Raw genomic sequence first — 18,393 nt, 5'->3', positions numbered from 1 at the left:
ATATTTGACTACACATTTATTGTAAGCTTTTTAACATAAACATTTATAATTATATTTACAATTAAATACTAAATCACAAGTGTATGACAGTAAGTTTCAACTTGTATAGAAAAGAATAAAATGAAATCTTTCTCTGTGCACAGAAAAACGTGCAGAATGAACTACAAAAGCATCTCGTGCTGTATCATAAAATGGAAAAAAGTTAATGATCTTCAGCAGTTGGTTTTAATAGTGCATACAAGCTTGAGCCAATTGATTTCTTAGACATCAAAAGTGATTTTTCAAAAACTAGGAACAGTTGTGACATCTTGCTGCATCATATGTCTTGTTGTCATGTTATGGTGAGCAGTTGTATTGATCCTAGGGGGCGCTGGGGTGGGAATGTCATTGTGTACATACTGAACATTGAAAACGTAGATTTCTGTGGTGATGCACTGGAAGACTATCACTGCACACACCAAAATAATGAACCAGATTTTATCTGAAGCCTGAAAAAAAATGAGGAAAAAAACAGATGAAACTATTTTTTCAAGTTTAGAGGAGAACAAGATTATCTGCTATTTTTGAGATAAAACATCTATATGGTACCTACTTGAAGAAAAAATGTCTAAAAATTGATCTTAAATAAATTCTTTATAATGTGACATGGAAACACAAGTTCACGTAAAGTACCTACCAGGTCACCTTTCCTATACCACCATGTCTTCAAATGAAGGAAAGAAAATGTCAATACAATTTAAATTTTAAAAAATAATAGTTCATAAATACAACACCATTACAACTAAAAAAATAATGCAAAACACAAAATGTAATCATGCATAAAGGTTTGCTCATACAGATTTTGTAATAATGAAATAGCATGTATAACATAATAAGAGAAACTGTTACAAATTTTTTCAAAATTAAAGGAACAAAATTATGAGATCAATTTCCTATTATGTATTCAAGAAACTTACCACAACAGCTCCAACAAAAGTACTTACTGAAAGTTAAAAAAAGAGTTAATGTACCTAAAATTGCTATTCACTAAATTAAAAATAAAATAAATTTTCATCAGTAACAATTGTAACAGATATCTGAAATATTTTATAAATGGTGTTTATGTAATAAAGTGTATTTTTGTAATTTAAAATCATTAATCTTGATAAAATACAAGATTGCAATAGGCAAGGAACTTCAATTTGTACAAGTTTACTGCATTTCAAAACACCTAACGATTATCATACAAAGAAGGTAGATTTTGATGATTTTTTTCCCTTTTTTTTAACTTTGCAAGTTTTTTAAAATATCAATTTCTAATGTATACATGGATGATATTTTTCTGACTACCGGCAGATTTTTTATTTTTTGGGAGTCAAAATTATCATTGGCCTAGGTGGACCCTTATTTTCCAACTTTTTCACTAAATGGCAGTATCATCCCATATTAATTGAAATGTATAATTGTAAATAAAAATGCACATTTATATAACTTCACTTTTAATTTATACTTTACTGTATCTTTGAACTATGTAAAATTTGTTTGCAGCTAGATAATAATAATAATAACTCAAATACTAACTACAGTACTTACTTAATAAATTTGTAGCCATCAGGTAAAATGTATTGTTTTTAGCACCAGTCACCAGACAGATAATGAAAGCAATCTGAAAGATAATAATGTGGATTTTGTACCGACTACCAAGCTTAACACTAAATTATTTTAAAGCTCCAAAATTAAAATTAATTAATAATGATTCATATTACTCTTGGAAAAACATCTATGATAGCACCATAGAAAAAGTTAATATGATAATAGTACATTTTAGAAATATCATTATATGGCAACATGTTAACTTTAAAAAATTCATCACTCTATAAATTAAAAAAAAATCAGGTATAAACAAGCTGAAATTTTACCATCACATTCAAACAGCAAGAGACAATGCTATAATTTTAACATGTTACAAAAACACATTGAAAGTGAATAATAATACTTACTATAACCATAAGGCATGTCACGACACCAAACACTTTTGAGCCATAAATCTACAAATAAATTTCAGATTTTACTCGTACATCTGTCAGTTGAATATAGTCATTAAACTTACATCTTACTGTCATATAGCACAAATAATTGTCTTAGATATTCTTCCCTCTGACTTCATGCTTTATGTCAAATACCTACAGTATATACAAAAGCATTTACAAAATCACTGCTCTGTTTTCATTAAGGGTGGATGAATCCATTAATTACCTCTTTTTACTATTATACAGTATATATATAATTTTATGTCTTCAACACTGAAATTTTGTCTCATGATGTCAATTAATAGTGTTACTCCCCTTGACTCGATACAAAATAATTCGCCCCTCTAAACCGAGTTAATTTTTTGGTTTATGCTTACTTTGGGCAACTTCCTGATTCAGATTTCAACTTTAATTTAAAAACTTTAAATTTCTTTTAATATTTTTCAAAAAGATTGTGATATACAGCATATATATGAACCACCCCCGGCTTATATGTCATGCAGCATTTTCCCATTAGTTAGATATCTAAACAAACAATCTAAATCTATTGATAAACGCAAATATAAGTCTTCCAAAAATTTTGTCAAAATTTCCTGTATTTAAAATCAAATGATGAAAATTACTCTCTAGCAACGGGGTTGTACTCACAAGTGTTGGTGAAACGTCGTGGTAAATGGCATTTACATCTGTTGATGTTGCTTTGGCTGTAGATTTTGGGACAGCAGTTTCATCCATTTTTAGTAACTTTTATAACGACCGCTTCAACTCTGAACATCACACCTTGATACCTTGATCAAGTTGATGTTTATATCACATGACACTCCAGTTCATCGCTAGATGTCACTACAGTCAAACAGCAGATTGTATCAAAACACTGTATCTTATACCGTTTTTATTTAATAATAGACATTATTTTATTACTAAGCATAATAAACAATATTTATTTGCAGCTTTAACTGATCAACATTAACTAAATTTAATTGATTAGTTACTGGATTGGCTTGGTTGACAGCTACATCTTCCGGTGGACTAGGGATGTCAAGGAGTTGTTCCGCTGTCAGCTGAAAATGGACGCGGATACAGAGAAAACTCAGATCGTCGGCGCGGGTAAAGCTACATCTGCAGGCCCGCTATATCATGACAGTACGCAGACTCCTCTAATGGTAATACACGCTATATCAAACCCCATGCAAGACAAAATGCTTTTAAAAGTTCTTATATATGCGGAAGTTCATAATGACATGTGACCCGGTTGAGAAGAACAAACATTCATGTGTTAACACTCTTACTTACTATCTCAGATTTGTACTGTTTGTGATAACACGTGAATTTTCATGCCACACTTTCTTTGAGTTTCTACTCTTTTTAATCATCTACATGTCACCAATATTTACTTGGTAACTTAAACTACATATGTACTGTACATGTAGCACAGTGACCGTTCACCGTCAAATGACGTTCAAAGTCGGGTGAAAATGAACAAGTATGACGGTATATGAGACACTAGCAGTGCAGTTTTGAGACTTCTTAAGCCATGATTAAGATATTTGCTAGTAAGTTTTACATTTTTGAAGTGTACTTCTTTTGCTTTCAGAGGGGTTTGCAACTTACATTTGTGTCTCTTGTGGTGCTGATGGTTTTGGTAAGATTAATATTATATTATATATATGTCTTCTCAGATTTAAATTATGTGATACATACAATATCATTTTTGCTCTCAGAAGTTTGTGACCAGTTTCATAACTTTGGTGTGAAGCTGGTAAATCATAATTGTTAAAAAAATAATATATGAAGTTACCTCCTCTGGAAAAATCAGCCTTAATTCTGTCTTTAATGAATTAATTTAAAGAATATCTTCAAAAATTATGTTCAGAACCAAAAGTATGAATGCTTCCTATTCATATTTCAGATAAGCATTATTTTGAGTATTGCTCAGAGCGTCCAAGTCCCCATGAACACTGGTGTGTACTTGCTGCTAGGAATAAGCCTGCTGGGGTTTGCTGTTATTGAAGTGATTTTGGTGAGGATGAAGTATTTCCTTGTTATAAATAGTATGCATTTTGACCCTAGCTGAAGTATGTTACAATTTGCAGTTATATTTATCCATCAGCAATATTATATTATATTATATTATATTATATTATATTATATTATATTATATTATATTATAATATATTATATTATATTATATTATATTATATTGTAGTGAATTTATTACCATTATAAAATGACTGGAATACATTACAGTACATATTCTATAGCAAAAATCAAGTTTCAATACTTTTTTTCATGTGTGATTTTAAATTGTATTTTTGTATTTCAGATTGTATTCATTCGCCAAGGTGAGCTTCCCAAAGAAAGAATGTGGTTTTTGTATGTTGTTGGATTCTGCATTCTATTAGAGGCTATTTTTACGGATATACTTCTTTATCAGCAAGGAAAATAAGAGAGTGGGAGGCAGCTATTCTGATAGTGTCACCATATTAGTTGGAAGGACTTGGATTTGCAGGAATGGACTGATTTACACCCTTTGTATCAGCTGTTGACTATTTAGCTGCTTTTATAAAGGGTGTATGATTTTCAAAAATCTTCCAAACATTTACTGTGATTTGCAATATGCAGGGCATATTGCATCTTTTAAAGATATTTAAAAGTGGTTTTGTAAAATAGTTAAAAAGATGAATGAGAAAACAGTACTTATTGTGAAATACAAAGTATAAGTTGCCTGCACTGTGTCTCCTTTTGATTATTAGTTGAGATATTCCAGTGGTAGGAACTTGTTGGAAAGGAAATCATTGAGTTGAACAAGCATCAGTATGAGTTGTGGAGTATAATATTGTAAGTGCACCCCTGGGCCCAGTTTCATCAATACAGGATAGCGCTATATGCTGTGGATAACACTATCCATCAGATTAAATTGTTATCCTCTGGGCAATTATGCTGTGGGTAAAGTAATGTTTAGTTAACAGCAAATTCTTATTTTTGTCTCAGATATTGCTTTCCAGTGGTTAAAAAAGGCTGCTGTCCTCAAGATAACTGTCCAGTGGATAATAATTTTATCCAAAGGATAGTGTTATCCATAGGATAACCACTATCCAGGGTTGATGAAATGGGGCCCAGTAGAGCAATCTTTCACACTGAAGTGACATTTGCATTGGAACTGATGACATGTTCCCATTGCCAAATTTGCTTAAATTTTCATTCCACACAGAGGAATTCTTTATTATGAAACATGAGTCTCGTAAATGATCAACTATTACCATGATTTGGTATTTGATTTCACTTTTGGATTATACTGTTAAGTCAAATTATTTTTATAACTGTTTCGTATGCATAATTGACTGATTTGCAAAGAGATTCATTGTCTACTACATGTACAGTAGGTTCTACTTGCTGTTCATCTTTACAAAATTTGTATTTTGGTTGAATGTGAATAAAATATATATTTCTGTAACATTGTGATTGATTAAATGTTTCAATACACTGCATTGTCTTTATAATCAAATTATACAGCAATCGTTTATCAGTTATTTTACTAGTAGATAAGATATTGTGATTAAATTTGTATGGATAAATATTTGAATGTTATCTTTGCCCTCCAAGTGCAAATTTACAACAAATATTTGGGAATTGATGACAGTGGATTATTAAATAAAATGATGAATAAACAAATGACCAGAAAAAAATGAAAAATTTGCAAACCTTTCTAACTGGACAGAGATTACCTTTTGTCGAGGACGACTGGGGGATACACATTTACCGGGGTATGACATTGGAGCGTCTCCTGCCGTAGTTTCTGCATCATGTCACCGTGACCCAGACGAATAGATCTGTGCTAAAGGTACGAAACCATTGATGAAAATATGGGCATGGATCAACGTAACTAGGTAAACAATTCGTGAGGTGTATTTCACGTGATCGTTGCTTAATACAGCTGTACTGGTACGGCGAAGGACGCAACACGACATCACATACTACATTATAATGAAAAAACATCTGATTGGATTTATTTCAGAGAAAGGGAGTTTTAATAATTAATTACGTACATGTGACATGCCAAAATAGGTACGTCTATTAAAAAAGTACGCTGGTTGATTTAAATCATTTTTGTTAAAAATGAAAAGCATTATTTTTTTAGTTTGTTAAGCAAAGTTTAATTCAAAACGTCTACATTATATGAATTAATTAGGGAATACCCGGAATGAAGTAGTAAAAAAACGAAGGGATCACAAGAGAATGATTTTAATGACGCACGTCAAATACGCGGTAATGCAAATAGCTTGGTCTCACTGAAAATTTTAGTTTCTCAAATTTGTGTTTTGAGTCTCATATGATTATTTTGGTGTTCCCTTTGAAAGTGGTTTTAAACGGAGTTTCATTTTATTAAGCAGATTTCAATAGAATACACATCCGAGACGTACAATGTACCTTTTTTTGCAGGACACATCTGCATATGTGCAACTATTTTGTGCTATTTTATAGATTTATAACAATTTTAAGTCTTAAAAGACTTGTACTTGATGGCAGTAGCCCGGTTCTTTTACACAAAGCAAAACATAAAAAGCTATTTTCTTTCAAGAAAAAAATCAGTTTCATAGCAGTTCTTTATCAGTTTGAGTTGGCACTTCATCTGCTTTAGTGTGATAAAGAGAGTCCCATATGGGATTGACACAATATCTTCACACGTTATTTGCACATATTTCTCGCCATGTTGTACTTCTTTTATCTGATTGTTGATCCTGTGCATTATCCCAACGTTGGGAGGTCTCTACGGAGTTGGCCCCCCTTGCTTAATAGGCTCTAAGTTCTTATGTTGTCACAGTAATTAATTTATTTGTAGAACCATGGAATTATGACAGTTAATGCACTCTTAAGTACACTTCTGACCACCGGGCTTGAGAGCTTGAAGTGTGTCCTTTATTTAGTTTCGGGTGAAACAAACTTGCCCTTGATGAGAACGCTTGACATCACTTTGCCATACAGTCCCGCCTTGTGGAATTGTGCATGAGCTAAAAAAAGGTATACAGCAAAATGCGCTTTTGTTTTTCAGTGGACGCGTAATTGAAAAAAAGCACAATGGTTGAGTGGGAAGTGCTGTGCAGCTGTTTTCAGTAAACAGTGCGACAAAGCGTTCGCTGATCTAGGAAATGGAGAGGGCGGGACCCCTGTTTTCCCAGGTGGGGTGCCTTGAATCAGGTGGAAACTATGGCTGCTTTGATTGCGGGATGCCTGTTAGGCTAATGAGGATAGGGTTTCATCAGTCTATTTAAATTTCACGCTTCTTAAGTTTCCCCTTTTCTCTGTCAGTGGTTTAAAGAAAATAAAAACTTTTCTTCCCGTCCGTCCGTGTCTCACATAGTGCGCTGAATCACAACAATAAAGTAGATTAATCGATAAACAATCGAGTAGATACGGGTATCAAAATTTGCATAATCAAGGGGTAATACGGCTTATGATCCGCACTATAAGTAGGAGCATTTTGGCCATTGTCAAAACAATTTAGGTTCCGTAAGCAAATGATGCGGAAGGATCGGGGATAAATGTTTTCGCAATATTCCCAGACAGTCTAATTGCAATCCTGAGCTCGTTCCAGACGTCACTCGCGGAAGTGAAAATGTCGTACATCTCTGCAAAGGCAATTCTCGTGATTTTGACCCTTTTATGCGCGACCAGATACAAGACAACAGGCGCATCTAATCCAGATGATGTACTTCTTAATTCCAATGACGTTTTGGTCATGAGCTATACACGCGCTAATGCAAAATTTTTAATAGATGTGTTTAAAAATCTACAGGAGGGACAAAGCTTACCACAAGCATCGGGTCATAAGGATGTCGAAAAGGGCATAGCTTTTGCGGACACCATCAGAAGCTTTTCTGCATCAGGTAACAATTTTTAATTTTCATTGAAAATCTCCCTCTGACGTTTGTTTATGTTTCAAGTGTTTTCTTAACGTACACGTGATTTTACACACATGACGAATACAATAGCATCAACTATAAGGCAACAGGCAGTGGCCGTAGAAATGTCTATTACCGTGATATGATATAGAAATCAAAACTCTGCAATCGTTTATGGATTCCACTCAAAGTCACTTTTACTTCAATTTTGGTTGAATCCTTACTACATTGAAATTAAAATCCATTTCAAACATCATTTGCAGACACAAAATAGCTTGACGATGAGTTTTTCATGAGTGTAGATCACTGTATTAATATTCGGATAATTAGCACGTGTTTTTTATTCAATTGACCTGACTTAATTGTTAAGTTAATTATGAATTGACTTCCTTTTAGTCAACAAATACTGTAATTTGCAATAATTGGTTTTATTGATGTCGTTCCTATTCGTCAAATGTCGGGACTAATACAGAAACTCAACTTACCATGTAAACATAGTAATTATAACGAATCAGTTTGTTAAATTTAAATTGTTAATTCGGGAAGAATGCATCCGATAAATCCATAAATGGAATTATTTTCAAAACGTTTTGTAATTACACACTTTGATAGTTATTTACTTGACAAATTAAACTACTTACTTTTTGTAGAGTAAAGAAGCAGAAGTTTTAAAAAATCACAGAAAGCCAACAATGTTAACATGTAACATTAAAGCTAAATAGGTTATTATTATTATTATTATTATTATTATTATTATCAGGCACATAGTCGGGGGGGGGGGGGGGGGAGTTCTGGGGGTTCGACCGAGTCTTCCTTTTTGCCGGGGAAAAGGTCTGCTCTGGGTAAAAACTGATCTTGTAACACGAAGGTTTCGTGGTAAAAGGTCCACTTTTTTTTTTAAAAAAAGCCCCCCCCCCCTTTGAAATTCTTGGCTACAGACCTGGTTATTAAGGTAGCTCGAGGTGCATACCGACAAATGTACATCACAAACACTATGTATGTGGAGGGAAGTCTTATTCAGGAAAGATTTTCTCATCAGGTGTATTGTGAAGTTAATTAAAAATCGACCCTTACTTTTGATGTAATTAGTATTTAACTGAAAATTGATTTTTGCATGATATATGTGCCCTATTTGATTTTGTTAATAAGATAATTTTTCTAATTAACGGTCGAATATTCGAATGAAATATCGACCTTTTATTTAGTGTAAATTGCCATCTTCTGAATATTGATATAATTAATCACATACAACCTACGTTAAGCAATGCGATTGTAGGAGTTAACTATATGAACGTGGGAGAACTTAATTTTCAAATCGACCCCTCTCATTCACTGTTAATTATGATCTCACGAAAATTGATTTGCCTATTGGCCTACGAGCCCTACCGTGCATATCGCGTTGAACAGTTTCACATCTAAACGAGCAGACGAACTTTTGAATAAAAAGTCCAAAACATGCGTACAATTGATTATTAACCGCGATGAGATCAGACCTCAAAATTTTCGATTTTCAATAATTTAATTATCCTATTCGACCACCAAAGATGACATTTACGGAAGTTCAAAGCATAAGAGAAGAATAAATTTGCTTTAAAATCTAAAAGTTTAAAATCTAGTTTGTGATGAAGATTAGAACGTGTTATCGATAATACCACCTGTTTCACACCTAGGCTAGTCAACAATCCTATGCATACAGTGTGCTGGTGGTCTTGAAGACTGGATACATCTCACTTGGTTGATGAAGTGGGAAAAGCCTCTCCTCATTAGCATGATATAGAGAATGACAACGATATTCACCTTTTCACAGTCCTTCATCAACCATCCTAGGACCCATAAAACTAGTGTGATGGGTCCTTGGCCCACGTAAAAAAATCGTCGCGTAGTTTTGATAAAAGACGAAACCCCAAGTTTATAAAAAGCGAAAAAATTGAACACAAATATCAAATGAATATATTTGTAATTTCTATTCTTCTCAATATTTAGGAAACCAGACAGATGACGATGCCGGTGAGGTGACATTCGTCCTCAGCAAATTCCACATTCCACAAGAAGAGCACATAAGACTGGTCGAGTTGCGTATTCCATCACACGAGATCGCCAATGATTCTCTGCCCAAGTACAAAACTGACATAGAAGTCTCTGCGGGCGAAAAGTTGGATTTCATCAAAAGAAAGCGATCTCCGGGCAGAAGAACAGTCAATGGAGATGTGGTTTTTACGATAACTCCTCTGATAAAGAAGTGCCTTTCCAGCATCAAAAATATCACTGCAACAGACGTGTATCTCAAACTCCGTGCCTTAGGGGAATCTGCAAGCATTCTTCCCCTTAGCAAAGCGAGGGAAGCTGTCATAGTGGTGTATTCAGAAGACCACGCATTTTTCAAAAACTTCCAGAGAGCCGCTAATTCCAGGCCAGCTCGCTCTGCGCCGGAGTCAAAATTCACCGGGCGAAAGGGGAGGCGTGGAAGAAAGCGCAAAGACAGAAGGAAGAACAGGACTGAATACAAACACCCCACAGAGATAAGTCCCTGCACAAAGCATGATTTTTATGTAGATTTCAGTGACATTGGGTGGGATCAGTGGATCGTGTTTCCGAAGCGTTTTAACGCTCATTTTTGTTATGGACAGTGTCGCCCGCACCAATCGCATACCACCCCACCCAGCAACCACGCCATTATGCAGGGTTTGGTCAGCTGGGTCCATCCTGATGATGTCCCCATGCCGTGTTGTGTGCCCACGAAACTGAAACCTCTCAGCATGCTGTATTACGAGCACGATGAGATAGTTGTACGGCATCATTCAGATATGGTTGTTGACGAATGTGGCTGTCGATAGATTATTTATTTACCTGTGATATTTTGTCTTGTGGTTTGAATTTCAACGCTCGTTTCCCTATTCTTACAGCCCTATTACCAAGGTTACTATTATGAACAAATCCACTGGGTCATTTCATGAATTGAATTTCAAGAATTCATTGATAAAGGAAGTGTTAAGCTACAAAATATTCATATCTAAGTCATATTTTATTTTCTAATGCCTTAGACGTGCTACGCGTGAAATATATCAATAATTCAAACTGAGTGCCTTTTCCTTGGCGTTGAATAAATAATGACTGCTGGGACATGGGAACATGTGAGGATTGTTATTGACTATTTAATCAAATGTTATTTAAAACGTTATTAAAATATTTATTTGATGGAAAATGGTTTTGTGTTTTTCTTTCGTTTAAAAAGATTTTTGCAACACTGAACACATTTTAAATGACGAAACAACCTTTGGTATATTCCTATCGATTTCAATTGAAGACGGCTTGTTGTCACAAAGATTAAATAAACTAAGATGATATTGAAATAAAATAAAGTAATAATGTTCACTTGGATCCGATTTGAGCATTAAATATTACATTTTACTTACATTAGCCGAAAACATTCCCTACGAAAACATAAGCAGCAGTTGGGGACTATTAGGATTTTCGTTGCGATGCAAATGGCTTTCAGTTTCAAGGACCCAGAATGATTAGAAAGCTTTCGCATTTTTCAGTACTTTAAGTTATAAAATTTGTAACAGCAGAAAATGGAAATAAAAGGTTAATCTCACCCCACGCATTCACAACTATCGACACTGTTACGAGCTTTGGGGATCTTTGGGCGCAATTAAGTCTGTAATATTGCTTTAGTTGATCTTTGTTGAACGCAATCGGTCGATTTAATGAACGACAGATCTAGATACACTGGTTCCACTTCACAACGGTATCAGATACATCTCCAAAGCCCGCATTGAAATTAATATGTTTACGAGCGAGACACTGAATATATCTTTGCAACAGCTGTGTAATGATTCATGCATTATAAACCCATTATGATATTTACAACGGCAGATTTAACCCACACTAGACATTAAAGGACAATGTTCATGTAAAAATCCATTTCTTGAATTTTGAAGATACAGCACTCAATCTATACACTAGAGGTATGTTTTAATCGATTCCCGCCATTTAAAAATTATAAAAACAATCTATTAGTAGAAAAAAAAGCGTTTTAGTAAACCTCACCTCAATATGCAAAAATGAAGCAACAGATCTGGGTCACGTGGTACTGTGACGACAATCACGATAAAGGTCTATCACCCCATTCTCATAGATTAGATCGACCTACATTGGATCGACCTAACTCCCTGGGGGTTCACGCTAAATAGCTGTCAGCCGGGCGAACACGAAAGTTAATTACCCCTTAAAGCTTGTAGTAGGCGGGGACGGACACTTAAGGGGGATTATCTGACAGTAATCTAGTGAGACTCCCCGCGGTGATAGATCGATCTAAAAGTTGTGAGAACAGAGCCTATGAGACCCAACTGAGCTGCATAGTGCTTACAGACGGAGAAGTTAAGGAAAGTTGTGTTGAACGGAGTTGAGGAATTTGCGTTATGCCTCGGTGTGTTGCCGTGGGATTCACCAAAATTGCAGCTCTCGTTGACAATCTTTCTTTGTCTGTGACGGTCTTCTGTGACTTACTTATTAACTTTGGTGACAATAGTTGCGATGCTCTAGATCATGGTCACCTCAGGTGGTTTAGATCATATCAAGAGCTGGTAGTCTTTCAGATTAACTGTCATCAGTTGGCAAACTTACTGATTGCTGATGCATTTTAAATGCATTGTAGTTGACCAAAAGCTCGTTTACAACAAACCTGTTAATTATGCACCGCTGCAATTCCCAAGCCAGGTAATAACAGGTATGAAACTCGTCTTGGTGGGCTTTCATATTTTTCAATATATCTCATTTATTTCATGGGGTTATTTTATTGGTATTTGTAAATGACGTTAAATATCAATACTTAAACAATTAAGTTCAAACACGGTCGCGAACATTAATAAAAGAAATTGCTCTCAGGGTATCTTGAAGCTTCCGTGGAAGAAAACGTGTTGAGGAAAAACAGGAAAAAGAGCGTTATATTAAAGAAAAAATGGGAACTGCTATAATAAAATGGTTCGTTATCCTAATTCGTTTATGCTTTGAAGATTTGTTTCTGAAGATTATTTCATCTGAAATATTAAATAATTTAAAAGATTGATTATTTTATAACTTGAAACGCAAATTCTGCGTCAGTACGCAATTTTTTTTTGCAAATTTGTAAGCTTATAACACCGTGCTATAAAGATCTACTCAAGAAAAAAATTTGCTTGGGTAAAACTGAGTACGGAATGAACTGGAGACACTTGGCTTGTCATTAAGTTTACACGAAAATATGTCAGGTAACTTTATACCGTCTTTGAAAGAGTAAAGATTGAAAGATAATTTTAGACAAATTTTGACGGGGGAAATACCTACAAAGAGTAATGGGCTATTTCGCCAACATCTTGTTGAAAATTTAACACTGCAATTCTATTCAAATAAGCTAAGGAACTAATTGCTAAATTAATACTCTCATCACATAACAGGGGGGTAACCAGACCTGCAAAAATTGTACGCACATATTTAAAAAGATTACAAGCACATACAGCAAAATGTAGACTTACGCAAAACATGAAGGACAGCGTAATCACAGCAAATGTACCTCATATAGTAGCTTAATTTCCATTAATAATAAAATCATCATTTAAGTCAAAAATATTCTTGCGATTTAATAACTATTTTAATTTACCCAGAACGGTATATTTATTTTAAAGGCGGTTAACTGAAATATAGTTTTATGATTTGTTTGTGAAAATTGCCCATGTCACCCTGTTAGTTTGGAGGTCTAAGCTGGATCAAGTCCGTGTTAAAATTCCTATGAAGTTGTGCAGGAAAAATTCTTCCTTTCTTTCTCTAGCTCCTCGATAAACCTGGTGTTCTCCCAGGCTACGGGAGCTGCGCTTTGTAACTAACTAACTAAGGTAGATTTTTACCTGAGATAACTGAAGTAAAGCTTAGATAGAGAGTGCGTTCGATACAAGCAAGGAGTTATAACAGAAGGAGATTACACGCAAGCCTCTCTATTGTCCGATGTCTGTTACGGTGGGCGGAGCTAGCTACGGGGGGCCTCCGGTCTCAAGGTTTTGTCTGCGTCGCTCTCCTCCGCTTGGAGATAAATTTCATATGCGTTATTTCGCGTTAGAATTCGAGATCAGTAATGTTAAAGCGCAGCTGTATGCTGACGATTTTTTTCACAGGTAATTATTTGGACGATGTGCTGGAAGGGAACGATATCATAGAAAGCGATTATAAGGTGGTGACTGAGGATGGTCGCCATGAGCTTTTTTTAGTCGGTGATAGATGGCTTTTTTATGGCACAGCCCGGTGAAAAATCACCAAGGAGAAGTCAAGAAAACGTCCCAACTGTGGTTTGTGAAAATGACGTTCAAGTGAACGTCTGTCCTCACTGCCAAAGGACATAATATTAATACATTAACGTTTGGACCCTCCTGCCCTTGGGTCCCATAAACATATACATTGTGACAGTGCCTACGCTTTGTGTCTGGTTTTAAATTTCTTAAAGTATTTTTTCTCTCACTCGGTATAATTTTAATATTATAATGCATTTAATTAAAATTTTAATCCAAGGTTGAGGCAATGCCACGACAAGTCAGTTTACTGAATACTCGTTATAAATTTCTTTATCTTGGAAATTTCCCTTTTTTTCAGGATTATTTGACACGTACTAACACTGTTCATATTTGTCGGTAAACAAGTGCACAGTGCTTTACATTAAGAATAATTTTTATTCATTCATAAATATATTTATGTACAAAATATATCAGAAATTTTAGTATTCACTGAGCTCTTTAAAGTGAAACAAATAAAGATGAGAATATTGAATTTCAAACTATTATCTACTATATTAACTTAAAATATCTTTTAAGTCAACTCTATACTCAAGCACTCTATACTCTATACTCATGAAAGTAGCATCTGTGAGTAAAACCATTTTATTATATCAATAGAAGAACAAAAACAAAAATTTTACACATAAGCAGTAATAAATGAAGTCATAAGAATGATTAAGTTGCTACAGTTTTCCAGTTTTATGCAGTCTATGATGGCATTTTTTTCAACCGTGCAAATAGAAATAATTATATTCTTTTTTATCTGACTTGCTGATACCAGTCTGTGCCAGATACTATTCCACTTACAGGCCAGCAAGGTCTGAGAATCTAATGGGCCGAATGAAAAAAAAAATCCTAGAAGATAAAGTGGTTAATTCTTACAAATAGGATGAAAAACATGGGATTTTCAAAAGGTTATTTTAGATCAAGACAAAACTTAGTAAGAACATTTATAAAATGTAACAGCTGAAAAAATTAACTGGTAAGTAAGCAGTAAGTGACTGCTTTAAAGAAATTTCACTGAAACAGAAATTTCACTGGCAATCAGGTAGACTGTTATACCATGGCACTCAACAATTTATATATAGGTTTTGAATTTTTTTCCGCGTAACAGTAACATAAAATTTATGTCCACTTTTGCAATGTATAGAGTCAGTTAGGTGACTGAAAATATTTTAAAATGTCATAAAGGAGCACTATTAATTTAATGCAATCTCTGTTGGCCAGTCTTATCCAGTTTCTTCTCCAAAAAGGACAACTCAAGTGAGAATTTCTTCAGGGCCTTTTCTTCTGCCTTGCTAATGCCATGCCACTCAGAAAAGAGAGAAACCTGTAGGTTAGAAAAAAAAACATAATAATAGCATTATGAACTACTAGTATCCATGTAGACATTATGGAATTATGCAGTGAAGTTTAATGTGTCTTGTTATGACTTGACTGAAATAATGTTCACCACATAAATGAACAATTTACAACTAAATTTATATAGAACATCAAGATTCATGATCACAAGCTAATAACCCCAAGAAATTGAAAGAAATTGTACTTATTACAAGAAATTATTTAAATCCGCCCTGGTCCCTACTCTTCTGACAGGACAAAAAGGGGATTTCAGAGAGGCTGGTTGCTAAAAGGAAAATGCCCAAGGTTGTTGTATTTTGAAAAAAAAATTAAAAAGGGTACTGTTGTTAGTGAATGTTTAATGCATCTTAGGCATTATGACAAAAGTAACTTACCCCAGACACACTGACCTCCTTTTTTCATTGACATATTTTAATTTTTTCCAGCCTGACCATAATTCATATATTCAATGCAGCCTTCTCCCATATCTATAATAGAAAAAAAAACTTGAGTAGTGTTAAGATATGCATGTCAAATTCATTATCAATTTTGAGAGAATTTGTTTCAACACTACAAGATGAAATATTTAATTTCAAGTAATGAATAAACCTTAATAGAGTTCTATTCTTTTGTAACCACCAAGGCAAAGCTTCTTTCTTAAAATGAACTGAAACATCCAAGCTTGCCACCTAACATGCCAAAGTAGTGAAGTATAATTTAAGTAGAGAAGCAAGTACCCCTTAATTATAGAGGTGTCTTACACAATAAGGTGCGTCTTACACACCTCGACTCAAAGAGAGATGTGTAGTGAGATAACAGGTACAGTAAAGTAATTGGTGGAGCCTAGGTGAACTTAAAACCTTAAGACTTTAAATTAAGAAGCACCAGGATTCATGTGTTCTTTTTTCAAAGGTTTAATATGAATTAAAACATATATATGTAAAAAGAAGACTAAATAAGTTAAAAAAAACTATACCATAGACACTGTGAAGTCAAACTTCCTGTTAGAGCGCCATGATGGAAAATGCTGGGTGGAGGCAAAATTTTCCAGTCAAAAAAACTGAGCACTTTACTTTAACAACAAAGTTACCACTCCAAAGCCACCCACCATGGTGAGAAGAAAAATGATGACCAACTGTCATGATAAGTCTTTTTAGATTTAGACATGAAAAAGGTAAAGGCCAAAATGGTACATTTACCCATAACACTAGAGTAAAAAATTGGTATTCTGAACAAATCGGGTTATTTTTTTCAAGAAATATTGGAGCAGTATCCATGCAATATATACCACGCCACGACCAAGATGTTCAAGAATCTAAACACACCAAATTTTTATATAATCTTGCATTTGAAAAGTACAAAAAGCGGTAAGGCTTTTGGCCGTAACAAGCGTAACACTTTTTGATCGGAACTCATGAAAATTGTCAATTGTCGTATCCAAGCTAGACCACATGTAAAATCACAAAAAAAAACAATACTGCTCAAGCAAGTGTGTTGCACACATAACAATTAGTTAAATTTTATGACTGTCATGTGACACAAGTTTCAAAAAGTAGGAGGAAAATGTCTTTTGGAGTAATTTTTTTTCGAAATATTAACAAGATGGCGGCTTAAGCATCTGCTTGTTATTCGGCTACTGAAAGTGCACCTAAGTTTTATTCTTTGCTATTGCCACAAATTACTTAACAATTGCAACTGTATAAAGACCAAACTTTCTTCATCTGATACTATATTTATAGGCACTTGTTATGAGTGGGAAATATTTTTCGTGCAATATTTATTCTCCACACACCACCTCGCGAGATCAACGTGTAGCTGGACACTTACACAGTGAGACCCTACGACATAAAAGTTGCAATTTATCTTCATATTTCGTGTAGTTATGCATTTAAAAGCACTTACCTGTTTTTTGAAAACCTTGTCCAACGTAATATCATATAAATTCTGTATTTCTCTCATTTTTTAGAAACTTGGGACTCCGTTTCTGTTTCTGTCCTCAAAAATCAACAGACGAAGGCACAGATACTAACAAACGAGATTTAAACGAGAGTAGCAATTAAGCGTAACAGAGATAGGCATCCATTGTTCTCTGGGTTCTATTCATTCCGACCAATGAGAGACCGTAATACGGGCTCCGCCCCCACGCGTGTAATCTCCTTCTGTTATAACTCCTTGATACAAGCAAGACAAACTGAATGCCATTTAACCCTCTAATTAAGAGGTAAAGGAAGTTCCAGTTAGATGGATGATTAAGATAGGACTTGTAAAGGTAACGGGCATTGTTTACCTCAGTTTAATAAAAGTATGCAAGACGGAGTGTCAGCGGTTTAATAAAATAAATTGAATTTCACAAATAACATGGACCTCATATGCAATAATCAACATTTCCCTTAACTCATTCAAATGCAGTGTTTTATACAACTTGGGATAACCATAATGAATTGCTTGTTAAAGAAATGACCAGACGGGAAATGGTTTTACACAGCTTCACGAGGATTTAGACCCCTCGGGTAAGAGATTGAATGAGTATAAACTTTTATCAGAAGCCAGAGAAGTCATCTTACAGGTAGACAATGCAGCTCAGTTTGACAGCTAAGCACGCTCTGTTCTCCAGTGGCTCGATTGTCGTCATTGGACCACGTGACCACGTAGCTCATTAACTCCCAGGCCGAGCAAATAGGACGTTTTTTAAAGCCAAAAATTTACAAAATGAGCTTTTAATTTGTGTATTTGGATAAAGATATCGTTAGTTGGGCATGTTTTCTGAAGAATATATTCCGTTCAGGCCATTCTGACGGCATGAAGCAAACCCTTTAAACTATTATTTCAGATAACTTTAAATTT

At 34.6% G+C, this 18,393-nt stretch overlaps 3 protein-coding genes and 1 long non-coding RNA gene across 4 annotated transcripts; 2 read left to right on the top strand and 2 right to left on the bottom strand.

The window, feature by feature from the left end:
- Positions 1-3: 3 nt before the first annotated feature.
- Positions 4-3,141, bottom strand: LOC106176894 (uncharacterized). Its single transcript, XM_013559472.2, has 7 exons — positions 3,002-3,141; positions 2,658-2,852; positions 1,980-2,027; positions 1,573-1,645; positions 957-982; positions 677-703; positions 4-488 (listed from the first exon to the last, which is right to left on the bottom strand). The coding sequence occupies exons 2-7, from the start codon at positions 2,742-2,744 to the stop codon at positions 282-284; spliced, it is 468 nt and encodes a 155-aa protein (XP_013414926.2). The 5' UTR covers positions 2,745-2,852; positions 3,002-3,141; the 3' UTR covers positions 4-281.
- LOC106176852 (uncharacterized) lies at positions 3,004-5,463 on the top strand. The gene is made up of 4 exons (XM_013559397.2): positions 3,004-3,172; positions 3,604-3,651; positions 3,919-4,029; positions 4,333-5,463. The coding sequence occupies exons 1-4, from the start codon at positions 3,077-3,079 to the stop codon at positions 4,453-4,455; spliced, it is 378 nt and encodes a 125-aa protein (XP_013414851.1). The 5' UTR covers positions 3,004-3,076; the 3' UTR covers positions 4,456-5,463.
- Positions 5,464-7,489: 2,026 nt separating this feature from the next.
- On the top strand, positions 7,490-11,111 carry LOC106176863 (nodal). The gene is made up of 2 exons (XM_013559416.2): positions 7,490-7,894; positions 9,893-11,111. The coding sequence occupies exons 1-2, from the start codon at positions 7,624-7,626 to the stop codon at positions 10,741-10,743; spliced, it is 1,122 nt and encodes a 373-aa protein (XP_013414870.2). The 5' UTR covers positions 7,490-7,623; the 3' UTR covers positions 10,744-11,111.
- Positions 11,112-14,795: 3,684 nt separating this feature from the next.
- Positions 14,796-17,706, bottom strand: LOC106161378 (uncharacterized). The gene is made up of 3 exons (XR_001238225.2): positions 17,452-17,706; positions 15,945-16,037; positions 14,796-15,538 (listed from the first exon to the last, which is right to left on the bottom strand). It is a non-coding gene; the product is annotated as an uncharacterized LOC106161378 (long non-coding RNA).
- Between the last annotated feature and the right edge of the window lie 687 nt (positions 17,707-18,393).

Source organism: Lingula anatina, chromosome 2 (genome assembly GCF_051362555.1).
Source record: "Lingula anatina isolate TDL-2025a chromosome 2, LinAna3.0, whole genome shotgun sequence".
Classification (NCBI taxonomy): Eukaryota; Metazoa; Brachiopoda; class Lingulata; order Lingulida; family Lingulidae; genus Lingula; species Lingula anatina.
This window is presented reverse-complemented; position numbering and strand designations above follow the sequence as displayed.

Coding starts and splice junctions, on each gene's coding strand:
- LOC106176894 (XM_013559472.2), bottom strand. CDS start 2,744: ATGGATGAAACTGCTGTCCCAAAATCTACAGCCAAAGCAACATCAACA. Junction 983..1,572: donor GATGGCTACAAATTTATTAA/GTAAGTACTGTA, acceptor TTTAACTTTCAG/TAAGTACTTTTGTTGGAGCT. Junction 704..956: donor CTTTTGTTGGAGCTGTTGTG/GTAAGTTTCTTG, acceptor CTTCATTTGAAG/ACATGGTGGTATAGGAAAGG.
- LOC106176852 (XM_013559397.2), top strand. CDS start 3,077: ATGGACGCGGATACAGAGAAAACTCAGATCGTCGGCGCGGGTAAAGCT. Junction 3,173..3,603: donor GTACGCAGACTCCTCTAATG/GTAATACACGCT, acceptor TTTTGCTTTCAG/AGGGGTTTGCAACTTACATT. Junction 3,652..3,918: donor TTGTGGTGCTGATGGTTTTG/GTAAGATTAATA, acceptor TTCATATTTCAG/ATAAGCATTATTTTGAGTAT.
- LOC106176863 (XM_013559416.2), top strand. CDS start 7,624: ATGTCGTACATCTCTGCAAAGGCAATTCTCGTGATTTTGACCCTTTTA. Junction 7,895..9,892: donor CAGAAGCTTTTCTGCATCAG/GTAACAATTTTT, acceptor CTCAATATTTAG/GAAACCAGACAGATGACGAT.